Source organism: Leopardus geoffroyi, chromosome C1 (genome assembly GCF_018350155.1).
Source record: "Leopardus geoffroyi isolate Oge1 chromosome C1, O.geoffroyi_Oge1_pat1.0, whole genome shotgun sequence".
In the NCBI taxonomy this organism is placed as follows: domain Eukaryota; kingdom Metazoa; phylum Chordata; class Mammalia; order Carnivora; family Felidae; genus Leopardus; species Leopardus geoffroyi.
In genome coordinates this window covers 75,285,480-75,305,057 of record NC_059328.1, presented here as the reverse complement: position 1 = coordinate 75,305,057, position 19,578 = coordinate 75,285,480, and the positions used below count along the sequence as shown (strand labels likewise).

Genomic DNA, 19,578 nt, shown 5'->3' with positions numbered 1-19,578 from the left:
TCTTCCAACCAGCCCTATCCTGAACATGGCCAAGAAGCAAGGAGTATCAAAAATGGGGCCTGCAGAACCAAATTATGGAAGAGTCCCTTAGGCCCTCATTCAGAGTTGCTTTTATCTAATTCAAATAAGCTTTGTTATGAGTTTTTAGACCTTCAGAAGTAGTGAATTAGAAAAGAAAAGGGTAATAATGATTGTGGGCACTATTTACCTTCTGAAGACAGAGTTTAGTGACTCCAGTGGGAAACTTTCCCACAGAACAGTGTTGAAATGATGAGCAAATACTAATAACTGCACTACTTTCATAGAGTGAACATTTTAGAATTACATATGTTTAATAATTACATTAAGCTGAGCTACTCTATCAGATTTAATACATACAGTTAGATTCACTTTCTGAAATCTGCTTTTTTTTTTTTCCTTTTTCAGCTTGGCTGGTCCATTGGTCCTAATCATTTGATAAAACATTTACAGACAGTTCAACAAAACACTGTTTATACTTGCGCTACACCTTTACAGGTAGGTGTTAGAGTAACTTGGGGTTGAAGCATGGTGTTTTGGTGAAGGTGTTACTAGAATGGTTTTTTGGTTCGTTTGTTTGTTTAAAGTCATTGAGTTTTAGCTTTGAACACTGGTGGGATTGCAAAGTAGAACAGACTCTGTGAAGGACAGTGACAACACCAAGCAAAATTGTAGATGTGCGTGTGCTCCAAAGCAGGAATCCATCTTCTGGGAGTTTACTCTGTTGCTATTATCTGTATACATGAGAAGCAAGAAGTTCTGTATGTGCGTGGCCATTCATTGCAGAAGATAGGGGATGCTCATTATCCATCCACTGGCAATTAAATAAACCATGGTCTAGCCAAGCATTTAAATATTATCTGAGTTTTGCATTAGTTTCCCATTTCTCTGTGACAAAGTACCACAAACTTAGTGGCTTAAAACAACACAAATTTTTAATCTTACAATTCTGGAGGTCAACAGTCTGAAATGGGTCTTACAGGGCTAAAAACAAGGTGTCTCCATACTGGTGTTCCTTCTGCAGGTTGTAAGGGAGTATTCGTTGCTTGTCTTTTCCATCTTCTAGGGGCTGCTCACATTCCTTGGCTTGAGGTCACATAACTCTAACATGATTCTGACTCTCCTGCTACCTTCTTTCCCATACAAGGATCCTTATGATTGTATTAGGCCCATGAATAATCCAAGATAATCTCTTCATTTTGAGATCCTTAATTAAAACCTCATTTGCAAAATTTATTTTACTATGTAGAGTAACATATTTATAGGTTCTGGGTCCTAGACACCTTTGGGGTCCATTATTCTGTCTGTCACCATGACTATTTAAAAATGAAAAGAAAGGAAAGAGAGAGGGAAAGAAGGAGGAAGCTCTATAATTATTGATATGGAAAGATTTCCAGAATATACTATAAGGTTAAAAGAGCAATATACAGAGTACTATGTATTTATGCTATATCCTGTATAAGGAAGGGAGAAACCATACACTTTTATTTTCTTAAAGGATATCTGGAAGGATCTGTAAGAGGCTAGTAAAAGTGGCGATTTGTATGGGTATGAGGAATAGGCGATATGAATAGATAGGGATAGGAGTAGGTACAAGACTTTTTAATGTATATCTTTTTTATATTGTTTCTGTTTTTTTTTTTAAATAAATTTATGAAACAGGGATATGTGTACCATCATTCCGTGAATAATCAGATCACTGAAAAAAATATCTTTTTCTGGAAGGCTGTTAGAAGGCTGAAAGATTGAAATGTGTTGGCTATAGTAAGTTTATTTTTTTTGCTTCCTGCCAAAAATATCTACTGAAGGAGACAAAATTTTGTTTTAAAATTCTCTTTCCTGTGACTCTCTAAAGCAGTGTCATAATAAAGGTTAGTTTTGACTTCTGGTTTTATATATATTAAACTCATTTCATCCACTCAAAATCAATCCATTCACTTATTCAACAAATCTTTGCTAGTAGAAGAAATACAGCATAAAGAAATTCTTCCCTTATTGAGCTTACAGCCTATTGGGAGTATGCAGATAATAAAGAAGAAAATATTTTATTAAAAAAAATTTTTATATATAATTTATTGTCAAATTGTTTTCCATACAACACCCAGTGCTCATCCCAACAGGTGCCCTCCTCAATGCCCATCATCCACTTTCCCCTCTCCCCCACCCCCCCGTCAACCCTCGGTTTGTTCTCAGTATTTAAGAGTCCCTTACAGTTTGCCTCCTTCCCTCTCTGTAACTTTTTTTTCCCCCTCCCCCGCCCCTCTGGTCTTCTATTAAGTTTCTCAGGATCCATGTATAAGTGAAAACATATGGTATCTGTCTTTCTCTGCCTGATTTATTTCACTTAGCATAACACTCTCCAGTTCCATCCACGTTGCTACAAATGGCCAGATTTCATTCTTTCTCAATGCCAAGTAGTATTCCTTGTGTATGTAAACCATATCTTCTTTATCCATTCATCAGCTGATGGACATTTAGGCTCTTTCCATAATTTGGCTATTGTTGAGAGTGCTGCTATAAACATTGGGGTACAAGTGCCCCTATGCATCATCACTCCTGTATCCCTTGGGTAAATTCCTAGCAGTGCTATTGCTGGGTCATAGGGTAGATCTATTTATAATTTTTTGTGGAACCTCCACACTGTTTTGCAGAGTGACTGCACCAGTTTGCATTCCCTCCAACAGTGCAAGAGGGTTCCCGTTTCTCCATATCCTCTCCAGCATCTATAGTCTCCTGATTTGTTCATTTTACCCACTCTGACCGGTGTGAGGTGGTATCTCAGTGTGGTTTTGATTTGTATTTCCCTGATGAGGAGTGACGTTGAGCATCTTTTCATGTGCCTGTTGGCCATCTGGATATCTTCTTTAGAAAAGTGTCTGTTCATGTCTTCTGCCCATTTCTTCACTGGATTATTTGTTTTTCGGGTGTGGAGTTTGGTGAATTCTTTATAGATTTTGGATTCTAGCCCTTTATCCGATATGTCATTTGCAAATATCTTTGCCCATTCCATTGGTTGCCTTTTAGTTTTGTTGATTGTTTCCTTTGTAGTGCAGAAGCTTTTTATCTTGATGAGGTGCCAATAGTTCATTTTTGCTTTTAATTCCCTTGCCTTTGGAGATGTGTCAAGTAAGAAATTGCTGCAGCTGAGGTCAGAGAGGTCTTTTCCTGCTTTCTCCTCTAGGGTTTTGATGGTTTCCTGTCTCACATTCAGGTTCTTCATCCATTTTGAGTTTCTTTTTGTGAATGGTGTAAGAAATTGGTCTAGTTTCTTCTGCATGTTGCTTACTGGGAGTATGCAGATAATAAAGAAGAAAAAATTTTATTAAAAAAAATTTTTTTGGGGCGCCTGGGTGGCGCAGTCGGTTAAGCGTCCGACTTCAGCCAGGTCACGATCTCGCGGTCCATGGGTTCGAGCCCCGCGTCGGGCTCTGGGCTGATGGCTCAGAGCCTGGTGCCTGTTTCCGATTCTGTGTCTCCCTCTCTCTCTGCCCCTCCCCCATTCATGCTCTGTCTCTCTCTGTCCCAAAAAAATAAATAAACGTTGAAAAAAAAAATTTTTTTTTTAATGTTTATTTACTTTTGAGAGAGAGACAGACAGACAGACGGAGGTGGGAGCAGGGTAGGGGCAGAGAGAGGAAGTTGCAGAATCTCAAGTAGGCTCCAGGCTCTGAGCTGTCAGCACAGAGCCCGATGCGAGGCTCAGACTCAGGGACTGCGAGATCATGGCCTGAGCCAAAGTCGGACACTTAACCAACTGAGCTACCCAGGTGCCTCAAGAAGTAAATATTTTAATAATATGTCAGATGTTGATAGATACATCAGAGAAAATTAAAGCAAGGAAGAGGAAGGATGTAAAGTGCTAAGGGGAAAATATACAGTGTTAAACGGAGTAATCTTTGAAAGTCTCACTGAGAAGGGGTCATTTGAGCTACAAACTGAAGGTTAAGTAGCCAAATAGTTACCTAGAGAAGAACCTTCCAGACTGTGAGAACAAGTGCAAAGGCCCTGAGGTAGGTATTCTGGCTGTCATATTTATATCAGTGAAAAAACATGAGATTGGGATGAGATGATCAAAGGACAAGAGTAGGAGGAACAAAAGGAGCCAGGTCAAGTAAGGCCATGTTTATCACTGTCAAGGCTGAGTGAGATAGGAAGCCACTGGAGAGTTTGAGCACAAGGATCACATCATCTAACTTGTGTCATCAAAGGGACTCTGGCTGCTTTATTGAATCAGAGGACTGTTGAAGTGAACCAAGAGAGAGACAGTAGTTGACTGAACCAATATAGGGATGGTGAAGTGGTGGAAGGTGACTGGGTTCTGAATATATTTTGAAGGTAGAGCTGACTGTATTTGCCATTGGGTCACATGGTGGGGTAAGAGACAGAAAGAGTCCAGTATAATACTACAGTTAGGATCGATGTTTATGTCTCTTGAGCTTTGAATTTTCTAGGGCAATATCTCCTACTATAGGGAGTGAATAAGTTGCTGAGGAAAAAGCAAGATTCAGCTAAGGATCTGGAACTTCTTTTTCTGAACCATCTGATGCTCCCTGTCAGCTAAGTGCCTGGTTTTTTTCCGTGTAGTCAGATAGCCATGTTTGGAAACTGGCCCGTGCTTCCAGGGGGACCACAGATTCCTAGGCTGAAGCAGCTGATCCTCATTTATCCAAGATTTTTTTAGTACTGTGAATTATCAATTCATTTTTCCTGGTAGATTCTTTTGGCATGCAGTCTTCTCTGTCTCTCCATGTCATCTCTTGCCATGCTGTCTCTCTTGGTACTCTACAGTCACACCAGATTCCGTTCTTCCAACAGAACAAATTATAGCCTGCCTTTTTCATGTATTGATTTCCTCATCCCTTCTACATGCCCCCTCCAATAGATACTAACTAGAATCTCCATAAAGGCAAGGACCATGTTTATCTTGTTTATCATTATATCCCCAGTGTTTTATCACAATGCCAATATTTAACATTGGTATTCAGTATATGATTACTGAGTGAATGAATTTATCCTTTAATTCTTTGAAAAAAAATTTTTTAATGTTTATTTATTTTGAGAGAGAGAGTGCATGCGTGCATGAGCGGAAGAGTGGCAGAGACAGGGGGAGAGAGAATCCCAAGCAGGCTTCTCACTGGCAGTGCAGAGCTCAGTTTGGGGCTCCATCCCATGAACCAGGAGATCATAACCTCAGCTGAACTCAAGAGGTGGACGCTTAACTGACTGAGCCACCCAGGCACCCCATCCTTTAATTCTTGATACCTCTCGGTTCTGATTAATTTTTTTTTAATTTAGCTACTTTGCTCTGCCCCTCTATCTCTTAATTATTCCCAGAGTCTTGATTATTTGCTTAGATGTCCTTGTTTGCTCTGAGAACTGATATTTCTTTTCTTTTTACTTTTTTAAAGTTTATTTGTTTATTTTGAGAGAGAGAGAACATGTGAGCAAGTAGGGGAGGGAAGAGAGGGGAAAGAGAAAATCCAAAGCAGGCTCCATGGAAAGCCCCCAGTAGGGGGCTCAGTCTTGCAAACTGGGAGATCATGGCCTGAGACGAAATCAAGTTGGACTCTTAACCAACTGAGCCACCCAAGCACCCCTGAGTACTGGTATTTCTAAGGGGTTTCAGTTCACACTCACCTACCAAGCTTCTGTCCTCCTGCTTGTACAGATCCTTGTTCTTTATGTGTGTCCAGATTCAGATTTGTTTACCTTTTCCTGACTTGTTGCCTTCTCAGACACCTACCTGGTCGCCTTTAACAACATTGTTTTTTTCCTCTTGGACCAATTTCTCTCCTGTCACTTCTGAGTTTGCTGAGGAATGGTACAGAAGTGACTCCACATGCCCCAGAAATTCTTTTCTAATCCCTGTGACACTTAGACACTTCTGGGATATGGATGATTAGAACAGGGATTACAATTTAGATGAGAATGATTGCATACCTATGGGGAGTGACATAGTGGGTCAGCTTTCATTTCCACTGCATCCTCCAAGGTAATGGGAAAAGGCTGTCTAGTCCATCATCTTTCACACTTAGATCTAGCAAGTCATTCTATAGCTGACCTCAATGGAAAATAACTTAATGTCTTTTCATTTCCAAGTAAGCCATCTTTATACAGTACCTCTCTTTTAATTTGGATCGTCATGCCTAATTCTCAGTTCTTCACATTAGATTTGATCATTTGCATGTAACCGATTCCTCCATTAATGCAGTCTAACATAGGTTCACAGGAATTTAACTGTAATTCCCTGAATGACTCCCCCCCCCCCCCCCAATAATGTCACTTAGGGCAGTCTCTATTACACCAGTAAACTCAGCAATAAATAACATTACTGTATTTCCTTTCCACATGTTTCAATTTTAACATGCAGGAAGCCTTGGCTCAAGCTTTTTGGATTGACATCAAGCGCATGGATGATCCAGAGTGTTACTTTAATTCTTTGCCAAAAGAGTTAGAAGTAAAAAGAGATCGGATGATACATTTACTTGAAAGTCTTGGCCTAAAACCCATAGTTCCTGATGGGGGATACTTCATCATTGCTGATGTGTCTTTGCTAGGTTTGTAAGGGTTTTTATTATTTCAAATATATGGAAACTTATGTGTGAAATTACATCAGAATTAGGGAGTAAAGATTGCTGTCAAAGCCATATCAGCATTTTGTCTATGGAAAAATGGCTTTTCGTTATGTCTGTTTTTGTTTTGTTTTGTTTTATATAATCATTTTGACTTTAGGTCCCTGACCTTAAATGCAACTGTTATTAACATGGTTACAGGTATTCCATTAAACATCGAATTTGCTATCATCTTGTTCTAGTGTGTAGTTTGAAATACAGGTACGTGAAATAATATACATACCCTGTGTTCCTTTGAGTAAAATTTTCGTTTCCTTTTTACTGAAGAAAAAGGTGGTTTCTAAAAGGTTGATGCTATCGGGGAATATTAAAATGCTATTTTAGAATTTACTGAAATGAAGTAAAGAAGAAAAATAATATTTATTGAGAGGCTATGACATGCCTAGCACTTCCACACACCCTTTTGAAGAAAGTGTTGTTAGCTCCATTTTTAAAGATGTGAACACTTAGAAAGCTTTAAGTAACTTGCTGAAGTCACATGGCTACATTCCACGTAGTTTTGTCTCCAAAAAGCAATGGTTTTTATATTACCTGAAGCTGTTGTATGTAGTTCTGACATGCCATACAAATCTAAAATTAGAAGCATGGTAACATTTCATATATAACTTATTTTCTTAAAAAAAATTATGATGTTAATGAAACAGTGATTATTATTTCTTCATTTGTTGTGAGAGAAGGAGAGACCATGGTGCCCAGAGGTTTTTGCTGTCCTTTTGCCTGAGAGCTGGGTATGTTTGGCTCCCAAGCTCTGTTCTTATTTAAAACCCCTTAAGATGTCTTATACTCTGAGGTTTGGAAATCACTTTTCCTGTGTTTTGTCCAAATGTACAGCTCATTTTGTGAAATGATAAAAAGAAACGGCACAGTTTTCATCACGTACAGTTTTGCTATTGAGTTGGAACTCCGTAAGATTTTCAACATGAATTATTTTTAAAGTAATTGATTAAGTACTTGATCTACTTCTAAAGAGCATTTAAGCTAACTCATATTAAAAAGTTTTCCATGTATAATATATAAGTAGAAATTTATGTAACGGAGAATCAGTGTCAAGACGAGGAGGAAGCAAATGTTTTAGTTGCCTAGGTTCAATATAGTGTTGTAATTAACATTAACTTGGGACTGAACTTTGTGGCTGCATGAGCAAATAGAAAATGAAATTAGTTGCCAGTTTCTTGGATAAAAGGACACTTAAATTTTTAGATAAGAATAATTCTCCCCTGGAACCAAATTGTTCGAGATGGTAAATTCTGAAAGGAATTTATTGCATTGTAACATGAAATATCAAAAAGACATTAATGCAACCTTTGTGTGGAACATTGCCCTAAGCTCTTAAATAGTTTCCCATATTATCTTCAGTCAATCCACCTTGCTTGCAATACCAGTTTAGGTCTCAGATCTTGAACTAGTGTGGTTGTAATGGAACAGAAAGGATTTTGGTTAGAAAACCATTTATGATGATGTGGGGAGAAAAAGATGTCACTTCCTTATAGTCCTTTTTCACCTGTGGGGGAAAAATATTAATGTCTATAAGACCTTCCTACGTATGAGGACAAGTTCATTCTCTTGTACCCTTTTATCTACTCAGATTAATTTAAATGTGGACATTCTTCCAGGTATTAGATTTTGGTCCCACCATTTGCTAAAGACAAAGGCAAAATCCAACATTTTCATTTGATGGTAGCTTGAAAATAAAAATAGACCATAAGATTCATGAACATAGTAATTAACACCCTTTACAACTCATAACAATGGCTAACTGGTTAATATGATTTGAGTATTTATGATGTAGTAGGTATTATGTTAAGAGCTTTACAAATATTCCAATCTCACAAAAGTCCAATGAGATTGGTACTATTATATCTCCATTAATAGATGAGAAAGATGAGAGAGAAGAGAGAGAGAGAGGGAATTAAGAAATTTACTGAATCTAATTAACTACTTAGTAGCAGAGCTGGGTTCTTAACCCAGAGATCCATTTCCTAACCAATGAATTTATCTTTTTTCTGCTGTATTAAGCAACTTTCCAGGTCAGTGAGCTTCACCCTAGAACTAAAAAGGGGACCATTTGATAAGAAGACAAGATGACAAATAGGGAGATGATTGAAGTTGTTCTAGTGAGATAATAAGGTCCACAACTGTGGAGAAGTGGGTTGCAATACCAATAACCAATTTTGATTTTAGTAGATTACTTAAATACGTTAATGTTATACTATGGTTCAAACTGCTATCTAAAGAAATATTTTGTTTAGTTATCTTGAGGATCTCTGACTTGAGTTTTCAAAAGCAGTAGATTCCAACATTCTTCTAACTATAAAATCTTTAGAATTGTATTTGTTCCCTTCTTTCCTTTTGAGCACCATGGCAATAAATTCAACTTTTCTAAGCTTCACAAGAATAAATGAATACTACAACCGGTGTCGGTTACAGTTAGTTAATATCCTGCTTTCTTCTTTCTTCTGCTGTGGGTAATCACTTCTTTCTCTGGGTTACCTTTGAATACTTGTCACATGGAATTTTGACAAAACTTATAATTAAAGTCTAACTTTAAGTTGTTATTTTGTTAGAGCCAAACCTGAAGTAAACACACACACACACACATATATGTACATATAACTTGAAATAGTAGTTTAACTTCCTCATCTGTAAAGTGAAGATAGCTACCTCTCAAATAAATGACTCTTTTTTCATGCTTAACAAATAGTAAGTGCTCAATAAGTGGTAATATATTGTTAGCATTATATGGAAATTTTAAATTCTTAAAGCACAGAAGAAAATGGAAATAAAATCATTAAGTAAAAACATATTAAGACTTAAAAAAATAAAGATGAAGCTTTTTTCAATGTCAAGGTTTTTACACTGTTAATTTGAAGAGACCTAGTATTTAATGAATAAAATACAAGTAACTGCCTCAATTTGCTTTGAGCAATAAATTATAAAATATTATTGATTACAGTAACTGTCAATGTTAGTTGCTTTGGGGCATTCAAAAAGATCTAAGAGTACAGGTTAATAAAACAGACAATATTGCTGATACTGAATACCAGAAAATATCTTGCCCAGACCTTAAAGCAAGATTGGAGCAAGAGGTAAGAATGGAACACATATTTGAAGTTTTTCCAAAAAAAATGTTTTTAATGTTTAAAAAGCATAATATAGAAGAAAGAAGTAAACAGGCTATCTTGGAAGATCTACACAGATATTCTCCCTTTATAAATGATGAATAGCATTAAAGTATGCACTCAACAGATACACTTTTCATTACTTATATGCTAGACACTGAGCTAGGAGTTGGAAATAATGATAGGTTGCAATACAGACACTTTATCCTTGTGGAGCTTACAATCTAATAATGCATGACTATTTGGAGATATAATTATTACTGATGAATACTCTGTAAGTTTAGATGTTATTTCTTTAATAATGATCATAGAAGTTTACATTATTTCTGTATGGAAAGATAGCACTCCTCTTTTCTCCCCTTTTCCTATTCCTCCCCAGTTCTAAGATCAATATGCACAAGCATGATTATCCATATATATCCATAAAGTTCTGCCTTAGAGTATCACTAAAACTTATCTGTGAATTCCCCACTTCCCACCCCACCATGCAGTATGAGAGTCCAGTAAGTTCTCTGAAAATCTTCTGAGAACATTTTGAATCTTGATAGATTTAGATGAAATACATGTTGGCCTCAGATATAATACATAGGCCGTCTAATCTTCATTGTTGTTTTAGATGCAGACCTCTCTGATATGAAGGACAGCAATGAACCTTATGACTATAAATTTGTGAAATGGATGACTAAAAATAAGGTAATGTTTATTTGCCTTTGAGATATTGTGATGTATTTTATGGTTAATTTATGAAGGAAACTTGCTGACATGTTTTGAACAATGTTAACTATAGTTTTGTTATATCATATTCCACTTACGGTTATGTAGAGGATTTTTAAGACATTTTTCTTTTTGGAAGTTGTTGTGAATATTTAGAAGTATCTATTTGTTTTTAATGTTAATGTTTATCAGCCTAAAATTCGTATTTGATGTAGAAGTAGTTTTCCTATTTTATTTTTCTGTTTACTTTTCAGAAACTGTCAGCCATTCCAGTTTCTGCATTCTGTAACACAGAGACCAAATTACAGTTTGAGAAGTTTGTGCGATTTTGCTTCATTAAAGTAAGTTCCCTGTTTTATTAAAAAACACATTTATGATGTTCTTCCTTCTGATTTATAAAGCACCTTTTTTTTTCTATTGCTAGGAATGATGTGTTCATATGTCGTTTTTTAATTTTGGCTTGCTGCCATGAAATTAACTGCCTACAAGGACAAAATTCAACACTTGAGCATTGAGTTTACTGTCTTACATGATCAGACTCCTTACTGTGTGACAGTGCAATGTCCCGCATGCAATAAAAAATTACTAGACATGTGAAGCCATAAGGAAATGTGACTCTTAATAAAAAAATTAAAGGGGCGCCTGGGTGGCGCAGTCAGTTAAGCGTCTGACTTCAGCCAGGTCACGATCTCGCGGTCCGTGAGTTTGAGCCCCGCGTCAGGCTCTGGGCTGATGGCTCAGAGCCTGGAGCCTGTTTCCGATTCTGTGTCTCCCTCTCTCTCTGCCCCTCCCCCGTTCATGCTCTGTCTCTCTCTGTCCCAAAAATAAATAAACGTTGGAAAAAAAAAAAAAAAAATTAAAAAAAAAAAAGCAGTCAGTAGAAACAGATTGCAAGGTGACCCAGATATAGGAATTAGCAGACAAGGATTTTAAAGCAGATGTTATAAGTATGCCCAAGAAATTAAAAGAGGGCACCTGGATGTCAGTCGGTTAAGTATCTGACTCTTGATTTCAGCTCAGGGCATGATCTCCTCCCCTGTGAATGCGTGTGCTCTCTCTCAAAAATAGTTAATTAATTAGTTAGCTAATTAATAAGTTAATTAAAAATAAAGAAAATATGGTCATAATGAGTGAACAAATTAAGACTATAAAAAATCAAATGGAAATTTAACAACTTTAAATTGTAATTTGTGATATGAAAAATATATGGGGTTAACACAGAGAGGATTGAGGATGTCAGGAAAAAATAACACACTTGAATTACAGATTCACAGAAACCATCCAATCTGAAAAACAGAAGGAGCAATTATTTTTGAGAAATCAGTGGAGCCTTAGGTCTATGAGACAGTATCAAGTGATAATATACATGTAATTGGAGTACCAAAAAGAATGTGGCAGAAAGAATATTTTTAGAAGTAATTTCCTTGTATTTGGTGAAAAGCAACTTAGAGATCTAAAAGCTCAGTGAATCACAAGGAGGATATAAAGAAAACCACACCTAGACACTTAAACTGCTAAAAACCAAGGGTAAGGTAAGATCTTGAAAAAAGCTAAAGAAAAACTATACCTCACATGCATATGAATTTAGCAACTTCTCATCAGAAACAATGGAGACCAGAATACAATGAAATGAAATCCTGAAACTGCTGAAATAAAAAATGTATTAGCCCAGAACTCTTTTATCCAGGAAAATAGCCTTTAAAACTAAAGATCAAGTATACATTCCTAACCAATAAAAGCCGATTGAATTCCTTACCATCAGACCTGTACTAAAAAAATACCTGAATATATGCATTATTGCTATTTTTCAGGTGCTATTGCCACTGAAGACAGGCTTAATACATTCAAGAAACTCTTTTTACAAACACATTCATCTATAAATCTAGTCAGAATGATGTAATCATTGTTTTCAATTTTAGAGACAATCTCTAGACAAACTATGGAAGACTTACTCAGAAGAGAATAAAAATGTTAACAACCTAATGTCAACATTTAATTGACTGAAATGTAGAAGAAGGGTAAGGCCATTAATATTCTCATCTTACAGTGGATCTAGAAATAGAGGCATATTATTTGAAGTTATAAATAGAACTAATAAAAGAAAAAAGTAACAGAAGACTTCCTGTTTTAAAATCGTAAACACAGCCCTTCCCCATTCTCTGCTTGGAAGTTATTCAAAACAACTAGGAAAATGGAAAACAGATTCACAAATTCCCCAGTAAGTGAAGAAGAGTTGCCAAATCCAGTGATTTGGTAGAGGGAAGACACCTTGAAAGTCTCTTGTGTCTACATCTTCAAATTATAGACAGCCAGCAAGCAACCTACTCATAAGAATAGGACAATAAGTGCACTGGCAGAGGGAGCTTCTCCAGACTCATGAAAGGCAGGACGGAAACACACAGCTGTATCATCTAGAACCTATGTGGGGCAGGGCGGAAAGGAGATTCTAGTTAGGTTATAGATTTTCTCATTCACTGCTGTCATTTTTGCTAAAAGCCTTATTGGGGAAATGTAGAGGAAGATATATTAAATTCCAGGTAGCGACTTAAATTAGCTGGGAGGAAAAAAAAGTATCCTCCTCCCTCTCCACTGAAGTCCACATCAGTCATATTAAACTTCACTGTGAGCCAGGGAGAATTTCTCCTGTCTTCTAGTGTGGCTCTGGCTCCTCATTTACACTGAACTGCAGATACATCTTCAAATCACAGAGTCAGTAGGTAGCGTATTCATTACCCAGAACAATAGGAACCGTAGGTGTGCTAGCAGTGGGAGCTCACAAAGGTAATTCAATCAAAAATGAGTAATGAAAAGGAATCCACTATGAATCTATAAGAAGATACTATAAGGAAGAAGGGAAAGGTACAAGGAAACACAAGCATCGGAAAGAGAATATTCAACCAGAAGAATGTTGCTGTAGAGCAAATAAAAATCAGTAGCTCAAATCCAAAACCTTTAAATAGATAATATAAGAAGATGAAATGGCAGTTTGTCAGAGCTCAGGTACAAAATTGAAGGAGAAAAGGTAATTGTAGTGACATAGGAAACAGCACAGAGAACATTCAATACTTCTGTAAGATTATTAAGGATTGGGGAAAGTGAACAAGGAAGAGTGGAAAGGATCAAAGATTTTTAAAATATTGGAAAAATTATGGATGTGGAAGACAAGTGAAATGTGTTGAATCCCATGGGAGGTGGAAACAAATGAAACCTGAAAAGCATTATATGGCTTTATTTCGAGAATGCTTTCTATTTAAAAACAAAACAAAACAAAACAAAACAAAAACAGACAAATCTAATACTTGAAAGGGAATGCCTTGTCTCAGGCAAAATTGTCCCAGAACAATTAACACTGAGATACATTGGACTTAAAAGATAAAGAAACAATCCTTTGGCATCTAAACAAAAAGACCCACCCCTTCTTGGGGGCAGATAAGAGGATCAGTGTGGACACACCTCCTTTACATCAACACTCAATATTGGAAGAGAGGGGAGCACCACCAAGAAGTCTCTAGGGAAAGTTAATGTAACTAACCCAACCTCTTGGAAAGGCTAAAAATAAAAGGATGGCAAAACATGCCAAGAAAATGGAAATTGAAAGAAAGCAGGTTAAATTTAAGGCCAAATAAGCCGAAAAGCAGCACTTCCCAATGGTTATGGGTAAAATTCTCAGCAGCTATCAAATATATGAAGGGATGTCCCACTTTACTCATATTACAAGAAATGAAAATTAAAACTGTGACAAAATTTTACTTTATTTATTAGATTGGAAACAAGCAAACAACTAAAAAGTTCCATGAGACAATTGTATAGATTGAGAGTGGGGGTATAATTTGTAAAATCTCTTAACAGTCAGTTTGAATATTTCCATCCAAATGTAAATGCACATACTTCTTAACCCAGAAATTCTACTTCTAGGATTTTTTTTCCCTGTGGATTTACCTGCACATTTTGAATGACTTGTGCTTGAGGATTTTCCATATTTGTAACTCCCTTCTTTGAAAAAAACTTGGCTCTCATCACATAATCACTTCTTTACTCAGTCCCTCTGTATGAGCCACCTGCCTTTCCAGCCACCATTGCTGACAAGCACCCTTTACCCTACTCAGGCTTTGACCTGAGGCTTTGTACCAGGCTGCCACTGTCACCTACTGCAGGGTCTTCTTCACCCCTCATGGGCTCTGACACCCCATGCCCATCTACCTTGGCAGATGCCTGCCTCATCCTGTCTGGGTTCCAGCACCCTGCACAGAGCCACCCTGTGATACAGATGCTGGTTTACCCCGCTTGGACTCTGACACCCTGTTCCAGTCAACACTGCTGCTGCCATCATCACCACCTCATGCCGCCCACATTGGAAACCCTCTTCACTCCACTCTGGCTGCAACATCCTGCACCAGGCCGCCTCCATATATGAACACCTGCTTCACTCAGCCCCACCTAATGGCTTTTGCACTAAATCATTCTGTAGAGAGGGAAGAAGAAATAAAAGAAGTAGTGAAAGCAGAAGAGAAAAACAGGAGACTTGATTTTCACTATTTATCAATTTAATTTTATACCAAATTCTGGTATTACCTATTCAAAAGGCAAATGAATTTTATTAGTAATTATAACTATGAAACATTAATGGGAGTGGGCAGAGTAGTGTGGATGAATGAATTTTTCCCCAGAGCAGAGAATGATGAATTTTGCCTGAAGTTGATAAATAAGGAAATAGAACCAAATGCATAATTTAGATCTTGGAGGTAACCGCTAGAACTAAAATGAGAAATTGCCATAAAAGGTTGTCTTGGAAGATGGTGGGTATAGTAGGAAGGAGTAGGGAGAGGAGGAGCAGATGAGTCTTACTCTGTGGAAGCTCTTCTGTACTCTCTGATTTGTTTCTGCAACTATATATTAATTTGATTGCTTTCCTTTTGTAGGTCTGCCTTTGCATTTTTAGTTTGAAAAATTCTCTTCACTTAGATCAGATATTCACTTAAATCTTCATTTAGTGCTATGATGTTTCATACTTTTTCTACTTTATCAAATCTGTCTTTATCTTAAAGTGAACAAATCATTAGAGTACTATCCAAAACTTAATGAATGGTGGCTGTAATTTGCTTAACTGGCCTATTTTCAATTCGGCAAATGCCAGCTAGTAGTAGTACCATTCGCCATGTGTCAGAAAGAAACATCTTCATGTTTGTAAATGTCATTATAGCAGAAGACAGACTTTGCAAATTTTAGTGCTTTTAGTTAACTAGTCTTTTCAGTAAACTTTTCTGAGCAGCAAGGAAAAATAATTGTTTTCGGGAATCTTAGTGTTGGATAAATAGATATCAATAAATACACGGATTTCTCAAATGAAAAGGATTTCTCCCATGTGAATTCCTTTCCTAAAGACATTCCAATACCTCAACTGGAGATTGACTATCAGTCCTATAATCTCCCATGCTTATAAATGGACATCGTGAGGGGTGTCATGTCATGTTCAGAAGGGTGTGAGGTGAGAAGCAAGGAAGCAAAAATAATAAATATCAATCCCATCAGTACATCCTTGAGTCTTGCTGCTGGCGTCAATGTCATTTATGAGTCTGGGTCTTTGGCACTGCCAGTTGCTTGTGTCGCCAAAATGGTTATAAATCGTGAGAGGGTCCACACTGGTAGACATGGTTTTGGCTGGGATCAGGTTAAACTGTTTTCAATCTGATTTGCATTTATACAGTTTGGTGATGCTTTTTGGCCCCATGGCAGTTAATTCTGTACATTTTTCAGTGTCAGGATAGTAGCAATGAACTGGCAGCCACTATCACAAAGCAGTATGACGTAGTGACTGGTGTCACACTTCTCCAGCTCCTCTAATATTGAATTCTTAGGAGGTTCATACACTTTTCCAGCCAGGCAGTAATGGATATAACATTATAAATAATTGGCTTGTTTGATTTGCTGGTGGGCTGTTTAAAGAACTTGGAATCTGTGTACCACACAGTCAAGCAAGGGAAGATACTACAAATGCCATTTCCCAGTTTCTGTCCGTGCTCCTCCCAGAGTTAAGGCTTACTACAGGCAAGGCTTCCAATGACTCATCTCCTGGGAAGACACGATCCCTGAATGAATGCTCTGGGGTTTGGCACCGCAGAGGCCAAGGACAGCCTGGAGCCCAACTAGGCCTGGCTCAAGTTGTCCGGGATTGAGGAGCACTTGGTTTCCAAATCACTACATGACTCTTCTGATCCATTAACTTTGGCATATTTTTTATATTTAAATATTTAATTCATCTTGAATTTATTTGATATGTAATGATGATTATTTCATTAATTTACAGAAAGACAGTACACTGGATGCTGCTGAAGAAATCATTAAGGGATGGAATAGACAGAAGTCTTGATACATGCAGACTGTTTCTACTAGATGACCGAATATGGAATTATTATTTAGTGCTGCCATCTGCTGGATATTGAAAAACAAATATTTCAGTACAAATGAAATTTGAAGAAAATTTTCCAAATGTTAACCCTACTGGGTTGTTTTGTTTGTTTTGTTTTTCAGTTGAAATGTATGAAAACACCTTCCATAACCATTTTATGAGAAGGAGTATAGCATTTGGCTTAAGAATTGTGAGAAGCTGGTTGGTGTTTAACCTCTCATTGCTTCAGTTTCCTCATCATAAAAGGGGAATAAAATATAGCACCTACTTGAGGATGCCTGGCTGGCTCGGTTGGTAGAGCATGCAACTCTTGATCTTGGGGTCATGAGTTTGAGCCCCACGTTGGGCATGGAGCCTGTGCCAAAAAAAACCCAAAACAACAGCACTTATTTTAGATGAAGTTTGTGAGGATAAAATAGATTGATATATGTAAAGCCTCAATAAACACTCAACTAATGTTAGCCGGTTTCATGACTCCACCTTGTATAAAAACTCTTAGCCAGTTATACCCCCTCAACTCCATGTCCTTGCTTTATCTACCCACACGTAGTTCTCTCCCTTTCATTTACCAGTGGCTTTGAACTTTGCTCACAATTTTGCTTCTCTGTCACAAATACTGCCATCATCTGGAGTGGCTTCAAGGTTCACAGGGATTGCCTAGGCCTTCAGCACTTTGACCTACTCACCTTTAGTGATGTTCACCTTCACTCCACACTCCAGCCACTTACCCTCTTGGGCACACCCTGAACCTTTCATCATTTAAAGCTGTGCCACCTTTGAGATAATAAGTCATCTCACACTGTAACCACCTATCCTAATAGTATTCTCTCTGTGTGTCTCATTTGCTCTTAAAATACCACTTTTTAAAACTCACTATAATTTTAAATCCACTATTTCTCAAAAAGAAAAAAAGGGTTTATGGCACTCTTATAGCAGAATCACAATCAATCTATGAGAATAGATTTCTGATCTTCTCTCTAGACCTGCTGAAAATAATTTCAGGATCTGGCCTTTCCAAGCTGATTTTTATACCCACTGGATTTTGATAATCATTGCTGTAGTCCACAGAGCCTTTTATTCCTATTGGTTGGTCCCCTTATATCTTCCTCACCCAGCTTAGATTTCATCATCTGTCACTTCAGCCAAGATACTTTTGCTGCCTTAAGTAACTTGCCCATTGTTCTGTCTCACCTATCCAGCCAAAAAACAAAAACAAAACCACCCTAAAACTCCACCTTGGGATTGAAGTTCCATGCTTACACCTGGGTTGCTGAGCACTGCTGTAGCAAAATGAACAATTATGCACACACCAACAACCATGAATGCACATCATTGACCTTAACTAGATTTTATCCTTCCATGATACCTTAATGAGCTTTTTCCACCTTTTACCACAGTAGCAATTCCTAATACTCTCCCATTCTCCACAATAAAAATATCCAACCTCCTTTCTCTTCACACCTCAAAGCCGAACACTACCAGCACACTGAAATCACAGCTAATAACCTCATCTCCCACTTCTGTGAAAAACAAAACAAAACAACATGTAAAAGCAGAAACTAACAGACGAGCACTCCCAACTGGGATCCTACCAAAAGGTCCATGACCTATCTGCATCAGCATTCATCCTCAATTCATTTCATCCAGGAGAGGTGAGGCAGATTGGGGAGGGTTGGTAGGAAGGCAAAACCAGGTCCAGTCATGCAGAAGGAAACCCAGGGCCTCAGGAGCCAACTACTGCATAGCAATATGAATCCAATGTGTAATTTTTAGCCTGTCCATTCTTGTAGGCTTGATACAGTTTCACCAGGGTTTAAATCTGCTCTTTGCAGACCTGGGCTTGTCCAGTGCTGATCCTACCATCTGTGCTCTGCATCCCATTTCTTCTCACATTCTCACTTGGTTCTGTCCATTCTCTTGTATCTTCAGCCTCTACTGGCTCCCTTCCTCAGCAGTGAGACATGTCCAAATTTCTCTCCTATTAGAAAACTCCTTGGGGCGCCTGGGTGGCTCAGTCAGTTGGGCGTCGACTTTGGCTCAGGTCATGAAATCACGGTGTGTGGGTTCGAGCCCCGCATCAGGCTCTGTGCTGACAGCTCAGAACCTGGAGCCTGCTTCAGATTCTGTGTCTCCCTCTCTCTCTGCTCCTCCCCCGTTCATGCTCTGTCTCTGTCTCAAAAATAAACAAACATTAATTTTTTTTTTTTTTTTTTTTTTAAAAAAGAAAACTCCCTGATGCTATCTACTACCCTATTACCTCTTCCTCTTCAGGGCAAAATTTCTTCCTTCCATCTTTCCTTCCTCCCTCTTCCCTTCCTTCCTTTTTTGTTCCTTTAACAAATACTCATTGAAAAAAACCCACCAGATCAAATATAGGAGTTCATTGAACTCATGCTATGTACTAGACACTATTATAGGCACTTACACTGAACACATAAACAAAAATCCCTGCCTTCCAGGGCTTTCCTTCTGGCCAGGGGTGTGAGAATAATTCATAAACATAATGAAATATATTGAATGTTAAACTTTTTTATGTTAAGTTTTTTGTTTTAATTTCAGTATAGTTAACATACAAGCTATATTAGTTTCAGGTATACAAAATAGTGATTCAACAATTTTATACATTACTCAGTGCTCATGATGATAAGTGTACTCTTTATTCCCTATTTCACCCATCCCCCCACTGACC

The 19,578-nt window shown here is 37.6% G+C and overlaps 1 protein-coding gene across 4 annotated transcripts in view; it reads left to right on the top strand.

Moving 5' to 3' along the window:
- KYAT3 (kynurenine aminotransferase 3) overlaps nucleotides 1–17,350 on the top strand; it is a 67,553-nt gene extending 50,203 nt beyond the window's left edge. For all 4 annotated transcript variants that reach the window (XM_045478174.1, XM_045478175.1, XM_045478177.1 and 1 more), the window contains exons 10-14: nucleotides 427–516; nucleotides 6,389–6,575; nucleotides 10,386–10,462; nucleotides 10,738–10,824; nucleotides 16,788–17,350. In XM_045478174.1, the coding sequence (XP_045334130.1) occupies nucleotides 427–516; nucleotides 6,389–6,575; nucleotides 10,386–10,462; nucleotides 10,738–10,824; nucleotides 16,788–16,850 (504 nt within the window). In that variant the 3' untranslated portion in view covers nucleotides 16,851–17,350. The remainder of the gene's footprint in view (nucleotides 1–426; nucleotides 517–6,388; nucleotides 6,576–10,385; nucleotides 10,463–10,737; nucleotides 10,825–16,787) is intronic.
- Nucleotides 17,351–19,578: the final 2,228 nt, after the last annotated feature.